This window comes from Trichoderma breve, chromosome 3 (assembly GCF_028502605.1).
Source record: "Trichoderma breve strain T069 chromosome 3, whole genome shotgun sequence".
Lineage (NCBI taxonomy): Eukaryota > Fungi > Ascomycota > Sordariomycetes > Hypocreales > Hypocreaceae > Trichoderma > Trichoderma breve.
Window position 1 is genome coordinate 5946095 of NC_079234.1, and position 22619 is coordinate 5968713.

Sequence of the window (22619 nt, forward strand, 5' to 3'; positions counted from 1 at the left end):
TCACCAGTGCTTCTCGGAAATGTCGACGGTATTCACATCAACGCCATCCTTAAACCATCTCTCCGCATCGCTAATCTTCACGTCATTTCCACTCATCTGACGTTTCCTCATCAGCCCATTCTCGGCAAAAGTCCAGTCCTCAAGCCCATACGTGCGCCACCACTGGCCTGCCTCATCATACCACTCGTACCAGAACTGTACGGCAATCTTGTTGTCTGTAAAAGCAAAAAGCTCCTTGCGAAGTCGGTAGCCGTTTTCCTTGCTCCATTTGTCGGTTAAGAATGCCTTGATCTCATCGCGTCCTTGTAGAAATGTGCTGCGATTGCGCCAGATTGAGTCTGGAGTGTATGCCATTTTGACACCATCTGGGTTTCTACAGGCTTTTGGTGAGTAATTGTGATTGAAAGAACTGAAAGAGATGGGATGTACGAACTTGGTGTTCCAGGCATCTTGAGCGGCTTTGACTTTGACTTGAGCTGTCTCCAGCGTGAATGGGGGATACGGAGCTCGTCCTTCTTGTGCGGCCATTGTGTGGGTTGTGAGGTTGAAGATGTTGATAAGAGAGAGGTATGAGTTATTGGAATTGTAGAGATGATAGTCAATGGGAAAGCTAGTTGTCTCTCTTATATATGTCTTCTATTTGTCTAGATCTAGAATTCTTCTACCAGCCTGAATTTGGAATCCTTCTTTTCCATTTTTACTTTTCGCTCCATCATACAACAGGACTTACATCATAACCACTTTACCCTAGCGAGCGGCACAGCAGCGGCACGTCGGGCGGCTTGGCTGTCGGCACTTGGTGAGACTGCGCCATCTCCGCGGGATCCGCACAAAAGTCTCAGCGAATGGCGTAAGCATGCAAGCTGAAGGAAGTCCAAAGTTTAAACAAGGTGATTCGATACGGCCTAGAATGCGTCATTTTCGCTGGGCTGAAAGAGTTGAGCAACTCGTTGTCGCAACTCTGCGAAACGCTTCAACTCCTTGACAAATGCTTACGAAAGGCGCTATGGAGATAAAGAATTGAGCTTGTCATATTGCGGAGCTGATTGTACAAAGTACTTTCGAAGAAACTTTCCTATTAGAGCTAGGTCAGCTGCTCTCTGAATAGTTACTCAGTGGAGCTTGAGCGTATACAACCATTCGCCCAGGTATCTTTACAGGCAATTGAAGACATAAAACATCACATATATGAAGGATTGAAAGCATTAATTCTTTGGCCAAAAGTTTTTTTTCATTCAAATTTTCTAAATACCCATCGCTATGTTCATGTATGAGCTAATTCAATGCTTGAGGCTGGCGTAATGAGCCAAGTAGATTTCCCAATTCATTCAGTAGCCCTTTCACTCAATGCGCCGCCTCAGAGTCGCCCTCAAGCAGTCAGGGTGCCGGCCTCGATGTTGTTGCCAATAGGGTCGTGGATGAAGGTAGCGTAGTACTTGGGGTGAATACCAGCTCGGATGCCAGGAGCGCCATTGTCCTTGGCACCGCTGGCGAGAGCGGCGGTGTGGAAAGCGTCAACGGCATTGGTATCTGTGGTTTATAGAGTTAGCAGCTGTATAGAAATGAATCACTCTATAAGAGAGATATGATTGGAGAGGAGTATTGTTAATACATACCGGCAGCAGCGAAAGCGACGTGGGCGTTGGAGGTCTTGTCTCCAGAGAGAAGGACAAACTCAGGTCCAGCAGTTCCAAAGCCAACCATTCCCTCAGGGAAGCCAGGAAGCTTCTGGAGCCCCAGAGACTTGAGGACGGTGGTGTAGAACTCAACGGTGGGAGCAAAGTTGGCCTTTGCGACGTGGAGGAGAACGTGTCCGATAGGCATTTTGAAGGTTGTGAAGGTAAAAGGTGTATAAGTTGAAAGTGTTTGAAAGTGTGTTGATTGTGTTGATTGTTTGAGTGTGTTTGTTGTGTGAATGATTTCTTTTCGACTCCAGAGGGGATCCCATCGCAGTCTTATATACACGATTTGCAAGATAGTTTGTTGCCCTGAAACTCAACTCAACCGAATCACATCAACGCATCCGACGTCAACCTCGGGTCAATTACAAATCCGACGAAGCATACATCCCGCAAATATCACCAAAGATTACACATGCATTCAGCTTCGCTTCTCGCGTCCTCTTTACAAAACGGGCATCACCGGCTGCTTCTCTTCCGCTGGGCAAAGGATCAAGCCATCCGACGTAGCTCGAGAGCTGCCGCTAAACCATTCCCGGAAACCTGTACCCTTGTCGTTTTCTGGGGAATTTCGAGCGGCTTCTTTTCGGCATCACGAAGCGGCGAGAAGGCGGGCGCTAAGCTTTTTCGAGGGACCAGTACCCTGGCAGGGGTGTGACATCAGGTTGCAATAGAGTTATTTTGCTAGTTTGGAATCAAAGAGAAGAGCTGTTCTGGGTATCAATCATGCCAGAGCTAATACTAAACAGAAAAGTCGTGGGGATAGCCTATCCGTGGCGATTATAAAGAAATGATTCATATAGCAGGGAGAATGTCATTTACATGGACCTGATATACCCGCGTATTACTCCGTATCATTGAAGCGCCTTATATCCTGACTAAACGTGCTGTACGGCCTTCGTCGTTTCCTTTTCCCTTTATTTATCTAATTTCTTTCTTTCTTTTTTTTATTATTTCTCAACTAAGGTTGACGAGGAGTCTCCCATCCCATCCTTTGACACCAATCAACAAAGATGTTCTTTGGCATAATCAGTGATTCCGTCAAAAGGCCAGATTGAGCACATGCGCTCAAACGCCAATCTCTCCACCTCTCAGCTGTGGCGAGGGTAACCTTGGCGACCTTAAACTTGATTGCCATGAAAAGCTCTGCTTGAGATACGGCAGATAGCTCTTGGTTGGCAATCATTAGAATTTTCAAAGCACTATTCTGCGCAGTCTCCTCACAAGGTGCATTCTCTACCGGATCCAAACAGAAGAGCAAGCGGTTAAGTATGATGGACACGGCAAAGCTAAACCCGAGGGCTTCATGCTTCCTGTCCTTGTCTATTGCTACTTTGGGATAATCCGATGAGGCTGGCCCAAAGAATGTTTCGTACCAATGTAGAAGTTGGAGACGAAGCAGCTGCAGGTTGTTCTTGACATCATCAACCAGGCCAGCTGGAGTGTCGTGGCGAGTGACGCATATGATCTGCGTCGTCTTATAGAAATATTCCGGTACGCGGCATACCGTAGTTAAAAGTGATATAATAGGCTCGCTCCTATCGGAGAATAGATTGTCGGTTGTGGGGATGGAGCGCAACGCAGCTTGCCACGGGTCGTCGCTCAAGAAGCATGTCTGGTTGATATTAAGCGCCTCGTGGAACTGGACGTGTGGGTTTTTAGTAATCACATATCTCTTCCCGTCTTCCAGAAGATCACAAATTAGAGAGAAAGACTTACGATTTGTCCGACGTGAGATAGCACCAATGCCTTCTCGAAATCAGTCTCGCAGCGTCCGGGGCCACGAAGCTTGATCAACGCAGTTGCCCCTGTGGAATGATACCTCCAAGCGTCTTCAGTTGACATTTTCAACAGCTAGTAGTTTCGTAAGCATACGATAATAGTGTAAAACATTTGTCTACAAGTTGCAAAAACTTACTTCGTATATTCCAAGTAGTTGCGTAGCGCAGAGCACGTCTGGTCGAAGACACGCATTAGGACACTGTAACTCGGCCTGAAGAGCCGCCAACGCGCTCGAGTACAGCTTCAAGATGCTGCTAGACACGGGATCAGAAGGCGAAGAGAGCCACTGCTGAGCTCGAGCAGCTACACATGCGGCAGCTTTGTCTAAAGCGCTGTTATGCCCGATCCGTCCCGGCAAGTAGTTCAGGTAAGACCAATCTCGATGGCCCAGCACCTCAGTCAACATGGTGGGCTTGTTAGCCAGGATGTTTGCCGTTGCATAGCTGATATGGAATGATGTCAACTGAGATAGATCTAGGAGATCGAAGTTGTACCGTATCCTCATCTTTTCGTATGAGCTGGATGCGAGACTAGCCGGGATGAGAGCTTTCACCGAAACTTGGGGCTCAGATTTGCTGCCACCGCAAGGTAGATACTCAGCCGGATATTGGATTAGATTATGTTGTCCATAGCCGCCTCGTTTCTTCCTGGCCTGGGCAGACTTGCTCATGGCCTGTTTCCGTATCCGCTTCCTAGCATGTTTGTCGTCGGGCTCCAGCTTATTGGTAGCCGTTATGAAAACGTGAGTAACGGTAGTCGACATGGTGTCTGTATCAGGTGCTAATAATGACAGAGCAACCAATCCTTACGAGCGTACAGAGTCTCCTGGACATCAAGGTGCAAAAGTATGGAGAGCACCCATCACATCTTGGGAGAGATTAAGGAGCAGTTGACGAGACTTCATTTCAAAGCTCAGTTCAGCCGGAGCAATAATCCAATCCGAGGTGGCTGTCGTCAGTAGCTTAGCGCGGATAAGCAAGTCATGCAACTCGTAGCTTGGAGAAAGAAGCGGGCTTGGTGGCGCTGGTTGTGGGGTGACGGCCATGAGGATTTGACAAGGGTACTGTTGTCCATAAGAGGAATGGCGAGTTGCATGGCGTCTGAGTTAGTGGAAGAGAGGCGTATTTAAAGAGCATCGTGGGCTGCGACTCTCGTTTATACAATCCCGAGATAATGCCACGATAAGTATTGGCAACGGCTGTATAACGGAGTCTGAGACTTTGCAAGTATATTCTCTCGGTATGGAATCATTGGCATATCTCGCCTTCTCACATAGTTTCAATAGTTTATCCCACGACGGATCCTCGTATGAGTGACTTTGACAAAAACAAGCAACTCAGATCTTCAACACCATCGAATAGCCGCCAGCACCGAATCCGCGAAAAAAACTGCCGAAGAGAGATTCTTTCTCATAACGTCATCCAAGCAATGAAATGATATTAATGTGGCCTTATCCATGATATTACTGTGCATATACTCCTGTTTCTCAGAACGGTATGACGTGAGACCAATAGTCAATCTACTGCTTCGCACTCATCTCGGAGTTAAGCTGTTTGATAGACATGCATCGCTCAACCGTCCTCAGCATCTTGCATCGCAACCAGTGATGTGTGAAACTCTTTTCTTTATACAACATTCGCCCTGGTAGTGCCTTGTACAACAACAATTTCGTCAAATTGTCAAAATTAATTATTAAATCTATAGGACCAAGCGTTACTCCTAATCCTTTACCTTGATGCAGTATATCCCGCCTCTCCCCTTCTCATAACTGATCCTGACGCTATTCCCGAGCTTCTCAAATATCCTCTTCTCGCTCGCCATCCTTACCCCTCCGTTATAATCCAGCCTCCACAGCAACGGCTGCAGCGCCGCCGCCAAACCAACGCAGCTGTGATCCCTCACCGTCACCCTGCTCGCCACTACGGCTGCAATCACCGCCAGCAGCAGTTGCAGTCCCACCGTGAGGCCCAAGATCAAATGCACATATAGCCACTGGGTAATGTCCAGCCTGATGCCCTTCAACGGCAGCAATCCAGGGGCATTGATGTTGGTGTTTACCTGAGCCGTGATGGCAACAACCCCAACGGCAAAGGCAGCCATAACCTGGCCCATACCGGTGACGTTGCCTCCCTGAATTGCTCCGTAAAACGACTCCGCCGGATAACTCTGGAACTGAAAGTGTCTGGTACTGTTTGTGCTGACGCCAAAAGTCGAGGCGCCGTAGCCCTGGAGAGCAATGGCTGAGGCAGCGAGCGTCGTGACATTCACACCAACCTCTTGCACCGGATTCTCGACATTGGTGACTGCTCCAACAGTAACATTACAGTTGTAGAACCACGGATCCGTCGGCGATGCCTCAAACGCCAAGACGTGCCCCCACGCGGGCCCGGAGCCCCGATCGGGATCAACCATAAAGGTCGTCTGAGACACCCCATTCAGGGCGGGAATCGTAAACTCGGTCCGGTTCGCGTCTCCAATGACAATCGTGTGCTGGGTCCCGTCTCCTCCCTTGAGGACCTTCCACCCCTGGCACGTTGCCTGGGTCGAAATCGATCGATTCGTCGCCACCATCTGGTAGTATGACAGGTCATCTGGGGTCGCCTCGTAGAAGATGTACTGGCACGAGTTCTGATTGCAGTACATCAGATTTGCGTCGGTATCAAAGAGCGTGCCGGGCTTGGGAATCTCGTCGTCTCCACCGTATCCGTAGGCAAGGGCAATGAGGCCATAACTGTATCACGAGTTAGTTAATGCATTCCTTTTTTTTTAATCGTTTTCTCTCGAGACGCACTTGTTTGCTGTGTATCGTAGGGCGCTGATGGCCTGTGAGTTAGTCGAAAGCACTTTATTTGTCTGAATGTTGCTCATATCCGGCACCGAGACGGTTCCGGGTTTCGTCACGGCTACCGTGTCTGCCGGATTGATGTTGTAAGTCAAGCCGAGAGTCGCAACGGCTATTTGCGAAGCCTAAGCCCGGATTCACATTTAGTTAAACCGCTCACGATGAACCTCATCAAAGAGAAAGGGAGAGGATTGACGTTACTCACCACATTGATCAACACCCAAAACAAAACATAGACCCTCACCCAATGGCGATGTGTCACGTAGCCCAGCGTGAAGAGACTGCTAAAGTTTTCGCTCTGTAGAATACAATCGGCCTGTACCATCATCAACACATCAGCCATTACGAAATACCTCAAGTGAATCGGAGCTTTTGTTTACCTCTCTCGGCGTCCACTCATACCAGCTCAAAACCCACCATCTCAACTCCCTCACCATGTGCTTCATCGAACTCGCAATGTTCAGACCCAGCGCAATCGAAATGGCAATAATCAACGTGTTAAACTCCTTCTTCTTCTTGCTCAACATGGCCTCCTTCACCGAATATCTCCACAGCACGAGATACGCCCCGACAACCAGCAGCACCGTCATCACCCATCGCACGAGGCACGCGAGGAACAGCCGCTTGAACTGGTTCTTGCGCTTAAAGTGCTCGGCGGAGAAGACGTCGCCGCGTTTCTCGCTGCGCCAGCTGTCGCTCCGCAGGCTCTGCAGCGTCGGCGAGTGTTTTATAGCCGTCATGGCGGTACGCATCTTGGTTCTGTTGCTGTTTCCCTCGACCGGAGCGCCCGCACTCGTTGGTGAGAATCGATTACATGTTCGTTTCGGCTTGGCTCGAGAATGCTTGACGGCAGCCAACTTATAGGTTTACTTTTTTAAAACCACTCACCTCCACGGTGAATGTCAAATTATGAAACAGGAGTCTCCCGTGGAGTCAAGAGAAAGAAATGGAAAACAAAATCGAAACCACCAAGCAGCTCGAGAAAGTGGTCCCAGGAAGAGCTGAAGCATTAAAGTTCAGGTGGCACTTTTACAAACTCATACTAGTTACTCGGTGGCAGCAGTCTCAACCACCAAGGAAGAAGAAAGGCTAGAAGAAAAAAAGACCACAAGTTCCCGCTGTTCCAGACCAAAAAAACCGTCCTTGCTAGAGCCGCAATTCCCAAACTGAGACATGTTTTTCATCTTCTCATCTCCGGTTTTGGCTACCTCTTACTCATAGAAAAGAAAAAATCGTGGCAGTGCTGGTTTGGGGCCATACTGGATAGGGCTCGAGCCGAATCGCGATAGCCGTAAGGCTAGCCCTTCCAAGTCGCCGAAAGGGGCAGATGCGGCTGATCGGCTCATTCCTTGTTCGAGTTTTCGTTTTCAATGTTCTTGATACCAAATAGCTGTCACAGAGCTGTTGTGGAACAAGAACGTTGACGTCTTCTCGCCACAATGTTGGCATCTCCAAGATGAGCCTGTCTCGGCTGTCTCAGTCACAAGCACGGTGGCAAATGGCTGATAATTCCTCAGTCTCCAATTAGTCACAGCTATAGATAACTTGACTTGCAGCGGTTTGCTAATTGAGCTGTTATCTCGCCGGACGGGACAGCTTTCGCACGGGCCAGCAACCAATATAGCCAGTTGAGCCATTCGGAAACGCCGCCACCACCAACGTTGCGTATGCGGCGCTCGTTGCACCGTTCATCATTCGGCACGCTTTCCGTACACAGCAAACTTGATCAATTGGCATAATGCCCAATTCAGACATAGTTACGAAAGTAGTACAAACAGCTAGACCAAGCTCCCTTGTGCTTCTGTCACTCGTATACGCCGGCAGTAGCTCTTCTTTCAACTATTACATACCCTGCATATCCGTAGCGTTTTTTGGCGCTTCAACAAGCCGATGTGGCATGACCTGCAAAGGCAGAGTTGCAAAAGAGTAACTTGACCACGTCAACTCGGCGATTTCCTCTTCTAAACCAAGTTAGTTGCTTCTCATAACGGGAAACAGCTCCCCAAAACCCTTGTTTGCTTTTTGAAGCCTTTCACATGTATGTACGAGCTACCAGTTAGTAATGTAACCACGGCTCAGAGCCCAACGGCACTTGCAAGCCAATCGGTGCTTAATCAATCGTCCCACACCGAATACCAAAAAAAGAGGAGACGAGGGAAAAAAGAGAAAGAGAAGTGAAAGCCCTGCAGTAGACCAAAACAACTTGGCACTCAAGCGGCATCTTCAATCATTCTCCAGCGCTGTGTCTGTCAATCCCAGCATCACAATGACGCTTACATCTTGCCCTTGCTGCGGAGTAACTAGCGGATGTATTTCTCCTCTCTTGCATCCTACTTATGTGATGCATTGTCATTGTTCTTCTCACTGGACGTTGGGGGACGGGCGTCTTTTGGCATATGCATTAGCACCCAGATATGCATCTCGAAGGCACAACAAACAATCAACAGAATGACAAACAAAGAGTCCGCTGGCCGTTTCCACCAGCCCGCAGCTGGAGCCATGCGATGTGACTAAGGCAAGGCCAGGATACAACATTAACCAACGTGTATTAGTGCATATGTAGACAGCTACATGCTCGTACAGAAACGCTTCGGAATCCATGTTCGTGATGCACGACTCTCAATCAAGAACGTTGGACTCCACAAAGCCATGGGTCTCTTCCTCTCGCTCTCCACAATCGATGCGTTTTCCTTTGCTCCATTTCCTTACAGATAATGAGCACCAGCAACGGGCTCTCGCTCCGCCAAAAATCAAGAACAAGACCAAAGAACCCCAGCCGCATCACCATCCCCCAAAAACCCTCATCGCTTACGGATAGTTTGGTCCATAAAATCCTCATTCGCGATCCTCCCCGTTATCAGGTCCTTTCAATCCACGCACGCCCTTGCTCCTTTCTCACTCCCCCCATTTCTAGTCGCCCGCTTGGGACGTATCTCGTATGTATGAAGTATGTACGGAGTATGTACGAGTAACTCGCACGGAGTCACTCGGTTGCTCCATCCATCCTGCATCCCCCATCATGCATCTTACACGTACCCCTATCAAAAACCGAATATATAAATTAAAAAATAACATAATATAAAAAGGCCCCTCTCCCCCTCCCCATCGTCAGGCACCAAGACATAAGCAACCTTATAAAAACGAGCCACTCCTCTCTCAACACATGTTCCCTCTTTTCCCCCTTCTCATGCACATCCGCCCAAAAAAAAATGCACGTCCGAATGCACGTCGTCGCCGCCTCGCCTCGCCACTCTCTCCTCTTATACGAGGAAGGAAAAAAAACCTCTCCTAGTCTAGAAACTCGCTCGTGCCCAGAAAAGTAAGAGAACAAGTAATATTCCCCTCTTCTTCCTTCTAGGCTAGTCCTCCGACTGGTGAGAAAGAAAAAAAAAAAGAGTTGTACGCCCTGATACGCACTGCAAAGATGCAATCTCGCGGCCGCACGGAACAGAACCACAGGAGAGAACAACACAGCCCAATGCAATGGCTTGTTACTTCCACATTCTATGCACGCACTTCGCCCCCGCAAAGTTGCCGAGCTCATCGCCGCCGATGGCTTTGCTGACTCCGACTCTTATCTGGAGATGACAAAAAGGTGAGAGAGCGATGCCGAATAGCGAATGCTCACTGCTGTGATCAGTGACGAGTAAAGCTTTGTATCGTATGTCTGGTCCCATACCCGTAAGAATATCCGTCTTCTGTATTCGGACTCCGTATCTGTACTCGTACTCCGTATTACCAGGCCAAGTGCTCGCTTGGTAGTAAGCCTGGTATAATAGACATCGTGAACCGGATAAGCCAATCCAACACCCCAATTGGCTCTCTTTGTATCCTTCTGCTTGCTTACCTTGTCCTCACGCCATGTCCCTTCCAAGCGAATGCCGCCGCCAAGTGGGCCATCGACGATGCCAAAGCAAAAGCCAAGCCTGCCATGTAGCATAGACAGGCAATCACATGCAGTCACATGCAATCACAACACAGCACAGCACAAAGGGGGATTGGGATTTGTTGAGCACAACATCTTCTTTGTAATCTAGGCAATTTCATTTATGTCTGATCTCTCTCTTTGTGTAGTAGTAGTAGTACCAGAATGCCCGCAGAACCAATCGAATCAATACCATTAGCAACCGACTTTTTCCTTTCCCGTTCCCCGCCTGCTCGTAGTAGCCCAATGCACCCTGGACCAAAGAACCAACCCGTCGGCCGCCTTTCAGTCCATTCCCTTAAAAACACAAATGAGAGCGTTGACAAGTCATTATCAATCCGCCTGGTCCGCTTGTTCATAACGGTCTGGAGCCGTGAAAGACGTATAACAAAGCGGGAGAAGAAAATAAACCTCCCGTAGGAAAAATGAAACACAAAGTAGAGGAGAAAACCGTAGTGGCGAAGTTACTCCAACGCAAGACCTGTCATGAACCGAACCCAGAGCGCAATAAAAAAAGAAAGCGGAAAGGAAAAAACAGCACCAGCAATCCCAATGCCCTTGTGAGCGCCAAGCAGTAAAAAAAAAAAAAAACAAATCCGTATCGTATGCGGCCGAAACTCCCAGAAGCTAAAACAAAAAGCCAAAATACAAGTAAAGAGAAAAAGAGTAAAAGGAAAAGAGTACAACAATTATCGCTCTTTAATTGTTGCTGTGAACAAAAAGAAAAGCCAAGGCCCCTTCCGATTTTTGGGGGGCCAGTAAAAAATGGACGAGGTCATATAAAACCTCGCAATGTTTTATAAAAAAAAACAATGTGACAACCGTTGCTCTGTCAGCTGTCCAAACCCAAACCAAGTTGTTTTGTGTAGAAAAGTTGTTCTTCACAGTTTGTAAAAATAAAAATTAAAACCGTCAACTGAGAAAGATGCGGCAAATTGCAGCTGTCCTCATCCGATAACCACCTCCGTGGGCGATCTAGCCTCGGATGGCGGTAGCGGTATGAGGCTCTGCGCCCCAACGGAATCGCTGCTGAATCATCTGTTGCGCGAAGAAGGGAGCATCAGTTGGGGATGTGGAAAAAGACGGCGAAGGCGACCTCATGTGAGGCATCGACTTGGGAGTCGACGACTGGTCCCTGCTGATGAGGACAGAGGATATAGAGTCGAGAGGAGACGAGGGCGATGCCGCGAGGTAATCGGCGGTCAGGGGGCGGGTGAGCTTCATCTCAATGGGGTGGTGAAGGCTGTGGTGAGCCGCAGGACCGGTGTGGTGAAGGGGGTGAGCCATCGTCGCCACTGACACCGTAGTCGGGCTGATGCCCTCGATCTCTTCGCTCTTGGTCGTTCCATTAGTCGCCGCCGTCGTGGTCGATGTCTTCGAACCAAACTGTAAGTACAGAAAAAGCCAAATGTCAGCTACACAATTCCATCCCATTTTTTTCATCAATTTTTTTTTCAGATAGTCTTGCCCATCGCTCCTCAAGCCTCCCTCCATTTTTGTTGCATGACGGCGGGAAATTTTCCTTGTTCCAACAACTAGACGGCGGCAGGCGGCTGGGGCGGCTGGGGGACGCTGAAGTGGTCTCCAGGGGTACGTACAAAGCAGTATTTACTGACGAGCTCTTCGTAGGAAGAGCTGGCGAGGCCGAGGCCAAGGCCAACAGGGGGCGAAGAAGGAGCAGAAGCAGCAGCCGCGGCAGCGGCAGCGGCAGCAGGTGCAGCGACGGGCTGGCTGGACTGCGAAGCAGACGGTGCGCTCAGAGGAGGGCCGAAGCTCATGCTCATGGGCGTGGGGCTGTCGCGGACGTTCCTCTTCATGTAGAGGGCATCCTTGTCCTTGGATGCAGAGTCCTTGGCCGCCTGGACGGCAGCGCTCAGCGAGGCTCCAAAATCATAACGGTTGGCAAAGGCCAGTCCGCTGGGAGCGGTCAGGCCCAGACCCTTGGAAATGTTATCACTAGCCAAGTTGCTGGTCGACTTGGTCTTGAGGCGGAGGCCAGGAGTGTTGTGCTCGCCCAAGAAGTCGTTGATATGGTCATCAAACTTAAACTTTGGTTTTTTATCAAAATCATCAAACGAAAGAGGCATCTGCACCTGTCGACCGGGAGCAGTAGGAGTCTGCTTGCGGTTGCTCCGTGGCAGACTGTTGTTGCTCGACCGGGACTGGGCGCCTTGGAAGCCGTTCTTACCGTTCTGCGGCTTGAATTGCTTCCGGAAGTCGACCTGGAAGTTGGCAGAGCTGTTGCTGTCCCAATACTCCTGGCCATTGACGTTGTAGCGGATGCAGAAATACAGAGTCTTCATCTCCAAGTTGGCAGTATCTGACAACTTGATGGAGAATTGGAAGCGGTCTTGACCATCACGGGTGACCTTGGGGCGGATCTCGTGGCTGAACTCGGCAACGACCTCTGAAGTTGTCTTCCAGTAGTCCAAGGTGAAGCGGCAGACAACCAGCTTCTGGTAGGACATGTTGGCGACAACGACGGAACCCAGCATCGACTTCTGATCAGGCGACAGCCAAACCTTTTCTAGGCGAACAGGTTGGTCCCGTCGTGATGGAGAGTCGTGGGGGAAGTTGTTGGTGATGAGTTGCCAGTCAAACGGCGGTGTTCGTGCAACAGTCCTCTTTTCGCCTCCCGGGAAGGGATACTCGGCATCACTGTCGTAGTTCTCAACCGGAGACGAGCCCGCACTAACTGCCAAAGGTCGGTCGACCTGGAGGAAGTGACGGATGTGCTCCAAATGAGAATCGAAATGAACGGCCTTTGCGAAAACAGGAGTGCCAGGCATGCTCGAGGGTCGCTTGTGTCCACGGAGAGCTGGGCGGACCAGCTCGCCGGACTTCTTGCGGACCATCGGCGGCTTAGGCCTCAAGTCGTCCTCCGAGTCCTCCGAGACAGTCTGGGAGTTCTCAGCAGATGTCATGATAGCAGACACATTTGGATCGGTTGCAGATCGAACATGGCCCCGGCGTCCCGACTTGGGAAGATCACTCAGGCTCATGGCACTGAAGCTAGTGTGCACGATGCTTCGAGGAGTAACGTCGCCAGGACTTAGCCTCGAGTCCTTGCTTGGGGGTGATGGTGTCCGGGGTTGGGGAATCTGGCTGACGGCATCCCTGAGCTTTCCCAGCTTCCTCCCTCGAATCTCCGGGCGGCTGTCATCCTCGCTATCTGACGAGGCAGAGTCGGGCGGGGAGATGATGGCAGCATTAGGAATTCCCCGGTCGTCAGTCACCGGCGGGGGTGACTTGCGGAGGCTTGCGCTCACAGGAGGGGTGCCAGCGTTCTTGACTTCATCAGAAGAGCCATAGGGAGGAGATGGTGTAGAGTGGGACTCTACAGCCGGGGGTGCAGACGGTGTTCGACGGTTCTTGCTGAGGTACGAGGCTGAGCGAGGGAGCGAGGGCTTCTGGCCGGAGGTAATTGATGAGCGTCGGCTGACATCCGGAGAAGCAGTCGCTGAGGAGGCGGGAGATCGGTGAGAGGGCGGCGTGTAAGGCATTCCCAGAACGTTTGCCGGGGTATTGTTTGAAGAGTAAAAAAAGCCCTGTCTGGTATTGATGATGTAATCCGGCTAATAAGAGATGTTGCAAATTATTCAACGGCGACGAAATGACCGTTGTTTAATGCTGCTAATCTGCACGCTCGTTCCAATTATATCATAGGATAAAAGAATAGGGCGTGTTGTCGGACTCGCGGGCGGGCAACAGAGGAAGAGTAGTGATTGGGAAGCTAGTATCTAGGTAGGATGATCTGGATGCATGGGAAAGTACGTTGTCAGCACGAGGTGATCGACGTTAAACAATAAAGGATACCGTTCGAGGTTCGGAGTAGGGTGCGTGGTGGAGAGGGAACAACACATGGTTTAAATGACCCAAGTCTGGTCCACGAGCATGGCACGGTGACGTCCATGAGTAGAAAAAAAAATTTGGACCTTGAGGGCGATGGAACAGGATGCAGATTGCTCAAACGGAAGATTTCGAAGACGGAAAGGAATAAGACAAGGGTTGTCGGAAGTTGCCGTGCTTGGTAATGAAACTCTCTTTGACAAAGGCTAAAACTCAATGGCGACTTACAGTGGAAGGTAGAAGAGGAATTCAAGGCCAATTTTCTCCGAAGTGCACAGGAAGCAACGACACGGTCTCAAGCTCGGGCAATATTCCAGCAACCGAGCAAAAGACTGTGAGGTGCAGCCGTGGAAGCACAAAACTGGGTGCGGAGGGTGATGCTTAAGATCGCCAAACTAAGTCGTCTGGCGGATGATGTGGCCGGCTCGGGAGGGGAGCGTTGTCGAGTCGGAACAGTGGAGAGAGTAGAATAAAAAATCCTTGCACAATGACGAAGTAAAGACCCAGCTGAAGCTTGAAGCGGGTTGTGGAGATGCTCGGGATGAAGGGAGTTGAGAATTGATGATGGACGGAAAGCACGGCGAGGATGGCGGATGACTCTCGAAAGATGCAACGGGAACGACGGGGAGGAGACTGCAGACTGGTTCTTGGTCCTGGAGGCGGGCAGGACGTCGTGGAATGGGCTGTAGGGGGATGAATTAACCCTTGAAGAAGAGAAGAGGAGGAGGAAGAGAAGAGAACGGCGGTAGTGATGCCGATGAGGTTGAAGATGAGGATGAGGAAATGGGAAAGATAGGGAAGATTGAAGACGGAGGAGGTGGGGAGAGGCTGTTTTTGGCTGCGTGAGACGGCCGATACGTACCCAGCGGTTGTGCCAACTCGAGGCAAGCCTGCAAGTACCGGCGCCCAAATGGAGCAGAGGCGAAAAAAAAAAGAAAAAATCAAAAAATTAGAGCAGCGCCATCGTACAGGTACCTGCTAGTGGAAGGCTCGGGCCCGGATCCAGGTTGCTATGCGCCGCAGCAGAAGAGACTGGAGACTGCACTGAGACCTTGAACTTGCCCTGCTCTAGTCTGCATGGGGGATTGAAAACTTGGCTGGCTGGCGACTAGCGGCAGAGACAGGGGTGCGGAGGAGGGTGAAGGTTGAGGTTGAGTCCATCTCGAAATCTTGTCATCTAAGCCGGCCTTGCCTGGTCGATGGCCATGATCCATCCATCCATGCCATGCCCATGGGTGATGGGCCAACCCTGGGCCAAGCCAGCACCGCCTTACTAGCAAGCACCACTCCCCTCCCCAACTGGTTCGATGGCTTGAGATGGTGGGCCGCCGTCGATCGGCTTGGAGGGTGGCCTGTGGCCATGGGCCCAGCAACCTCATCCCTGAGAGAGGGGCCTTGGAGATAGGCGGCCAACAGGGGGGCGAGACAACAAATTGGCGAGCCGAAGCAACAGCTCAACCGGCTACCTGAACCCAGCAACCACCAACAAACGCTCAGCAGCCCCATCGCCGTGCCTAGTGTTAGTGGTGTTAGTGCAGTGTTGTATCGGCGGCCCAAGCACTGGTCCTCCGTCAAGCTTGCCATGCGTCTCGTCGCCTCTCGAGGTTGCGAATCCCTCTGCTCAGAGCTCAGACCTCCATTCCATACTCGTACTTGCAATTGGATTGGAGATGCTTGGACCTTTGATCTTCAATTTACGGGGGCCGGGGCCTAGCTCCATCTCGACGACGGAGCACTCGCACTTGTGCTTGTCGTCGTGATATGAAGACGCCCCCCCCCCCCCCCCCCCCCCCTCCTTGCCCCATCCACAGCAGCGTCTCCGATATCAACATGTACCAGATATGCTCGTATGTAACAAGCACAGTAGCGGAGCGGCAAAGGAATCAGAGACAAAAACCACTCGGAGAGGCGAAAAAGGCCCCAAGATGCACGCACTCACACACATACACATACACACACAATTTCATGCTCCGTTATACACAAACCAAAACGAAGCAGAGGAGGAGAGCGGCGAGAGGGCGGCAAAGTTGTGTGGCCCAGTTCTTGCTTCTCCCCCCCTCCCACAGCCGGGAGCCGGAGGGATTTGCCAGTCCAGTGGTCGTCAGCCAACGAATACCTCGCCAGTAATGCAACCTAATGGAATAGAGCTGCAGTGTCGAGGTCGCATCTGGATGCCCATTTTTGCGGAGTACACCGGCAGCTGCGTTGCAAAGCCGCCTACAGCACCACTAGCCACCTCAATGCGCATCCTGCCCTGCCGTTCGTTTTTCTCCTCCTACCTAGACCTAGTGCTTGTGTGTCGTCTCGCCTGTCGAATGCATATGTGTGTACGAGCATGTACTCCATACAAGGCCATGTACGAGCATGTATCTGGATACATGTACTGTACGAGTACATAACCCATAATCCAGAGCAGCAATGCACACATCCTGTATATCCTGTGCACCCCCCGTTGCCATTGCCATCCTCAAGACGGTAAGAAGCTAGTAATCAAACGAACGGAGCACCGGTATGTGTTGGGAAGCTTCTCCAAGCCTTTTGATTACATTACACCACAAAAGACAACACAACATACGACTACTCGTAGATACCCGGTGAGCCAAATTATGGCAAACGATAACAATTGCCGTGATACCAATTTCAACGCCAGACGGAAACATGGCCTCTCGTCCTCGACACTCATTCGTCCAGGCCCAGGACAGACCCAGCCGCCGGCCCCTACGGGCGTTGCGAGTTACCGCAGTGGGCAGCGTTTCTTCTAAGCATCTCAGCAAAGAACGGGGCTCGTCTGTCATCATCCTGTCTTAAAAAGACGCCGTCGCCTTTTTTAGAACGGTTTCTGATCTCTCCCTCCGCCCAGATAAGCGTGCACCGGCGAGCGAAAAATTTGCGTCAGTCCCGAAATGGACGTGCGCTTGTGGCGTCGCCTGATAACAATGCACTTACGAATATAATATGGCCTTTTATCAGCTTCGATGCCGATTGCACAAGATCGCGTGGAATGCCATGGGCTGATATCGATGTCACATGGCTTGATGAATTGCCCAGATGTGAATGATTCCCCAGGCAATAGCGCAACTATCTCGAGCCGGGCTGAACCTTTTCATTTATTTGAGCAGTATAGTGAGCTGGTAGAATAATATTCGGGTCGGTCCCATCCACCGGCGCCCTCTCTCTTGTTAGCTTTGCCTTTTTTTTCTTTTTTGCTTTTTTCTGTGTCGGCGCTCTTGGCCAAGTCGGAACACCGGTGAAGCCGGATATGGAGATAGCTACGACGACTAACACTACCGATTCACGTTAGTACCAGCTGGCCATTGCCCTGGTAATGAGGGCATCCGGGTACTTGTATCGCTAACAGCACAGCAACAGCACTTGTTCTTCTGTTTGCTGTGCTGAGCTCGTAGCGGGTACTTGTCGTCATGTATTATTCATGGTTTGGTTTGCCGGGCAGCCCAGCGTCAACGTTTATGTTGTGCGTAACGAGCACGGTACGGGTAATGTAATGCGCCAGTGCGGATTCCGTCCGGGAGCTTCGTACTCGCAACGGGACTTGACTGGCAATGGAGCTTGCCCGACAGATAAAATTTGCAAATTTTGTGCCAAACGCGAGCCCTTGTTGGCTCAACGGCCTGCCGAATCGCATTGAAGGGGGCGACTGGGGGACTGAGGCGTTTCCAGGTATTTTTCTTGCTTGCAGCCTTGCACTGCAGGCTCCGTGCATGTACGGTACGAACAAGAATGTACCGGTCTTCTCGCACTCCGTCCGTCCTGGGGCCGGCCCTCTTTTCCAATTCCTCCTGCATCAAGATGGAGAAGGGTGGGAAGGGAAAGAAAGGGAGGATGGCAGAGAGCTGGCGGCTTTCTTCAAGTACGACAGACAATCTGCAATGCTTCGCTGCGAGTCTGCCCATCCAGCTCCCAAAACCCCATCTCCAGAGATACATGTCCATGCTCGTACAGTACACACACGCCGGTAGGCTTTTTCCAAAGGAGAATTTTCGTTTCTGGCGCCAGGGGGGGTTTGGTTGGATGGACATGGCCTGGGAATAGCAACTGGGGTGGGCTCTCCGGCATGAGACCCGGTCCTGGTGTGGCGCCCGACGCTGTGGTCCGTTGAATATATCTCACCCCTGTTCTCGCCAGTGCAAGTCCATGCCGACCGTTCTCAGCCGCTCATTGGCAGTGCCCCGGCCTGGGTTAGCTGTTTGATGTCGAGATAATGACGTTGCTCGCGGTTTGGGTGAGGCTCGCTCAGAAGGCGCCCTCCAATCAGGGTATGGCAGAACACGCGCAATGCATTCCGCAGCGTGGCCTTCCTGTTTCACATTGGCCTCTTTGTTTGCTTTCTCCCTGCAACGCCTGTTCGTCTGGTGTCTCTCAAACGACTTCTTGAAAGAAAAAAAAGTGGGAAAACGGAACGGACGCGCTGTGCGGAGTAGCCAGTACTTTCTACTCCGAAAGATGCTCAGCCCGTCCCTTCGGGTGTCCGCCCCGGATCCGGGATCATCTCGAGACGCCAGCCTGCATCGCCGTCTCTCCATGACTGACACCAAACGAGAAGATTCCCAGAAAGATGCAGAGAATCCAAGGGACCCCCCCTTTTCCTCCTCCCCCTCCCCCGAGCCCAACGACATCTGGCACCTCTTCCCCCTTCCCCACGACGGACCGAAAAGCTTCCCCAGGTTGTCAAACTCGGCCTCGTCATGCCTCCTAATGCAGAGAATGAATGCAGCTCTTACTAGCGAGTGCATGTCTGCGCTGCGCTGCTGCTGCAATGCCTGCGAGCCCAACATGGAGCTGGTTCGGGCTCAATTGGCTCCAATTGCTGCTTCTGCCAGAGCATCACCGGTTTAGGCGCCTGGACGGCTTGAGCTGCATATGAGCTGTCTCTGTCTCTGGTCTACCCTACCCGATTAGAGGTAGCCGTCCGTATCTGCAGGAGGAGTAACGGACGGCACGCTGTGTGATGACCGAGTCAGGCAGCGAGCCACCGACCGTTTTCCGATTCGCAATTCGCAAGGCATTGGGAGCCGTGTATCGGATGGATACCAAGAAATAATAATAAATGATAAAAATGATAATGACAATGACAATGAAAAAAATGCCTCCATCACGACAGTCAGTAGCAGTACGTAAAAGTCCATGGAATAGTAACAGCAGCTGAAGGGCGTGTATCTTGAATTGAGTCGAATTAATTGAACCCCTCCATCTCCATCTCCATCCCATGCATCTGCGGGTCACAAAAGGCTGTGCTTCCAACTTCCAAGGCACAAACATCGCCATCGTCAAGCCACAGCGTCTTAGTCATCGCGCCAAGAGATAAGGAATGGATCCAGCACGGGCCAATGTCGAGCTTCCAGTTCCACGCGGTGGGGACAGGGCAAGCCACACGCACGGGCCAACTGATACCAGGGGTGGCTTGCTCCTCATTTTGCAGCGCTAGCAAGCTAGAAACAACGCCAAAGGCAATACTATCACAACGACAGGAAAACCTTCTTCATCCTTGCCATCGACCATCTCCATTTGCACACGCTGCCGTGCCGTGCCTTCGCTACAGTACCCGCCTCGACCTTGTCTTGTACCTGTGCTGCCATCCGGGTAGGGAGCGGTACTTGTGTGTCTTTGAGTTGATTACCTACTGGAAATTGCCTGCTCGGCTACAAGGTTCCCTCTCCCGTGGTATTTGCTCGCCTCTCGTACGAGCATGGGCACAAAACGACTCGCGGAAAAGACGCTTGGCATGCACGCCATTTGCAAGCCCATCGGATGATTGGATGGTCGTCTTCAAGGCAATGGGAAAAAATGAGATACAGAATGTCGGCCTGGAGCTGAGCTGAGCTCCCAAGCCGTCCAAGTGCGTCTGCGTCTGCGTCTGCCTGCCTGCCCAGCACATCATCTCGCATCTCGAAACTCGTCTACGAGCACTTACATGACGCCGGTGCTCCGTACATGATGCTAATTCCATGTCGATGCGCCTGACCATCAGCAAACGCACATTTCTGCATGCTTAAAAAACCGCACCTACATGCCGCATAGGATGGCGTTCGAGCCTGAAGGGTCATCATGACTGGCATCCCGGCATCCAAGTACATGTAGTAGGTATGTTTGAGATGTGCCGAGCTTACGATACTACTTGGGTTGATACACACTGTACCCCGTACTCGTACAGTACAGTCCGTCCTCGTACATGGGCAGATGCTGATGGTGTCGAGATAGATTACGGGAGCTTGTCTTGGCCAATCTGATGGGCTAGCGGCCCAAGCACAAAGCGCTCAAGTTTGCCGCCCGCCACGGCCTCCTCAGATCGCGGAGACGGGATTCTCTCATGGCCATTCGTCTCTAGGCGCCCAAGGGGCCTGCTCGCACATCCCAAGATGTATCTCTACTGCTACTCTTACCAACAGGTCTCAGCAATCTGCATGGCGTCCCAGGTGCAAGGATGCCATGGCATTATCCCCAACAAGCTACGAATCCTGACTCCTCGTTCGCCAGCCATGGAATCGCTCGTCGCCAAACGTACCACTATCACGGCATAGCGTCGCAATGCGTTGCAGCTCCCGCTCGCCAGCGAGTCAAGACCAACCATGGTTCCATCTGGGAAATGGCACAGCTCAGATCAACTGGCCACTCTGCAAGTCATCCCATGGCACCACGGCGCCAACTCCCAGTGCCAGTGCTACACATTTGTATGTGTATGTGTAGTCTCTTACAAAGCGGACGCAGGCTTCGTCCATGTTGCTAGGAACGGACAAGACGACGACTAGTTTCACGCCTTGCAGCCGCATCTCCACCAGCCAACAGTAAGCGAAGAAAAATTAGAACAGGTCCACTTTATGCGCGCATGGGGGGGAACACAACGAGCTCTGATACGTAGGGACACTGCAGAAGTTGGCGACACCACTGGCGCCCTCGTATCTCCCTAACACACGCTCCACCAAGGGAACCGCTTTCACATGGTAAGCAAACAGGGCACAGGCATGCAACTGCCACCTGCCTGTGAAGCTGTAATCTGGAAGACGACAGGGAAAATGTCGTGATAGCTCTTTGCAATACGCAAGCAATCTGACTCACCGCGGTGGGAAAAGAGCACAGAGCACTCAAGAGTAGCCGAGACAAGGCCAGAGCTCGGAAATGGCTAGTTCCAAAGCATCTTAACGAGCTTCTTTTTGCCTTTTTAGAAGGACGAGAAGAAACCCAGTTCAGGCACAACACTGCGAAACTACTTCCAGATGGAGTCTCGAAGGGAAATCCTCAACGCCGCCGGATGGACTGGGCCACCGAGCCGGTGGCAAAGCTCCGCGGCGACGCTATCATCGGCCTTCTTATTAGCGCTGGCCGCACCGCAAACCTTGCAGCCACATCCCTTCAGCACTGGCCATGGAGAGGGCGAGGGCCGTCAACGCCGTCTTGCTCACCGACACCAAAACCGTTGAGAGAGAAAAATTTCCCTCCTGAGATGATAAGCGTAAGAAAGCTTATGTGTGTACTACTTGCCTCCCTATCCACGCCTAGGAAGAATACTTGTACGAGTACTACTCCGGTGTGTCGATGCACGCCACCTGAAACCGAACGCAAAGGCCGCTGATTATTTCTTCTCTTTTTTTCCCATGCTTTTTTGCAGTTCCCTGTTTTGTAATACCTTACGTCGCATTACAGTTCCCGGTCCCCGGCAGTTGCTTGGACGTGCAAGGTTGCGAGGAGCCCGAAGCTGGATATATTTGCAGCTGAGATTCGCAATTTCGTCGTCTCGAGAAGAACGAAAAAAAAAGCAACCCCCTCCCATCTCGACAAGCAAGCCGGGGGCCGCTGGCTTAGCGAGTTTCACGCTCATCGTTCGATCGAAATCTTGCCCCTTGTGAGGCTGCCATTGACGCTAAGCAGGGGTGGTAGCTCTTTTGTCGATTCCAGAGATGGAATACTAATGCGCAACCAGCCTTCGGCGGACAAGGCCTAAAAAGGAGAGGCTGCCTGGGCTGAACATGTTGAATTGTTGAACGGAACCGCCAAGGAAGTGATGAATTTTTTTTCAAATTGCCATTTACAAGTGACTCATGGCAAAACAAAACGTACTCGCAAGGGCTGGTTGTCAGCCTTCGCATTCTGCTCCCGTAAAAACTGAATCATCGGTTCGCTCATCTCCGCGCGGCAAACCCACTTCCGATAAGAAGAGCGACGCCGCACAAAATCTCCGACACACGGACAGCTTATCTATCGCCATAGCCCGGCTGTCGCTCCGTATACATGCAGTGTTCATACTATTGAGACATTATCCTTCCACCAAGCGCGAGATGAAAACGGGGCCCATCTGGCATGAATGCCCAAAGGCAAAAAAGATCACTTGCATTCATACGGCCGTACAGTCATGCTCCTAGCCGATGCTGAAGACATCCGACAGAGGCCCAGAGCCGTGAGCATGCAAGTCGGAGCGATCCGTACCCACAAACTCCCGTGTCCGGCTGCCCCACCTCACGATGTTCTCTGCCGCCGGCCTTGTGGTAGTCGTGGTCGTAGTACGAGTACAAGGCTGGCACCAAAGACGGGG

General features: G+C 51.3%; 5 protein-coding genes across 5 annotated transcripts; all 5 read right to left on the bottom strand.

Moving 5' to 3' along the window:
- Positions 1-528, bottom strand: T069G_06192 (snoaL-like domain-containing protein; the record flags this gene model as incomplete). The annotated part of the gene is made up of 2 exons (XM_056173402.1): positions 1-373; positions 434-528. The coding sequence occupies 2 exons, from the start codon at positions 526-528 to the stop codon at positions 1-3; spliced, it is 468 nt and encodes a 155-aa protein (XP_056030260.1).
- Positions 529-1369: 841 nt separating this feature from the next.
- On the bottom strand, positions 1370-1824 carry T069G_06193 (uncharacterized protein; the record flags this gene model as incomplete). The annotated part of the gene is made up of 2 exons (XM_056173403.1): positions 1370-1530; positions 1617-1824. 2 exons carry the CDS (start codon positions 1822-1824, stop codon positions 1370-1372), a joined length of 369 nt encoding a protein of 122 aa, XP_056030261.1.
- Positions 1825-2640: 816 nt separating this feature from the next.
- On the bottom strand, positions 2641-4224 carry T069G_06194 (fungal specific transcription factor domain-containing protein; the record flags this gene model as incomplete). The annotated part of the gene is made up of 3 exons (XM_056173404.1): positions 2641-3321; positions 3399-3533; positions 3598-4224. The coding sequence occupies 3 exons, from the start codon at positions 4222-4224 to the stop codon at positions 2641-2643; spliced, it is 1443 nt and encodes a 480-aa protein (XP_056030262.1).
- Positions 4225-5180: 956 nt separating this feature from the next.
- Positions 5181-7055, bottom strand: T069G_06195 (uncharacterized protein; the record flags this gene model as incomplete). Its single annotated transcript, XM_056173405.1, has 4 exons — positions 5181-6192; positions 6253-6428; positions 6509-6619; positions 6684-7055. 4 exons carry the CDS (start codon positions 7053-7055, stop codon positions 5181-5183), a joined length of 1671 nt encoding a protein of 556 aa, XP_056030263.1.
- A 4148-nt stretch (positions 7056-11203) lies between these two features.
- Positions 11204-13731, bottom strand: T069G_06196 (carbohydrate/starch-binding module (family 21) domain-containing protein; the record flags this gene model as incomplete). Its single annotated transcript, XM_056173406.1, has 3 exons — positions 11204-11614; positions 11827-12145; positions 12206-13731. 3 exons carry the CDS (start codon positions 13729-13731, stop codon positions 11204-11206), a joined length of 2256 nt encoding a protein of 751 aa, XP_056030264.1.
- Between the last annotated feature and the right edge of the window lie 8888 nt (positions 13732-22619).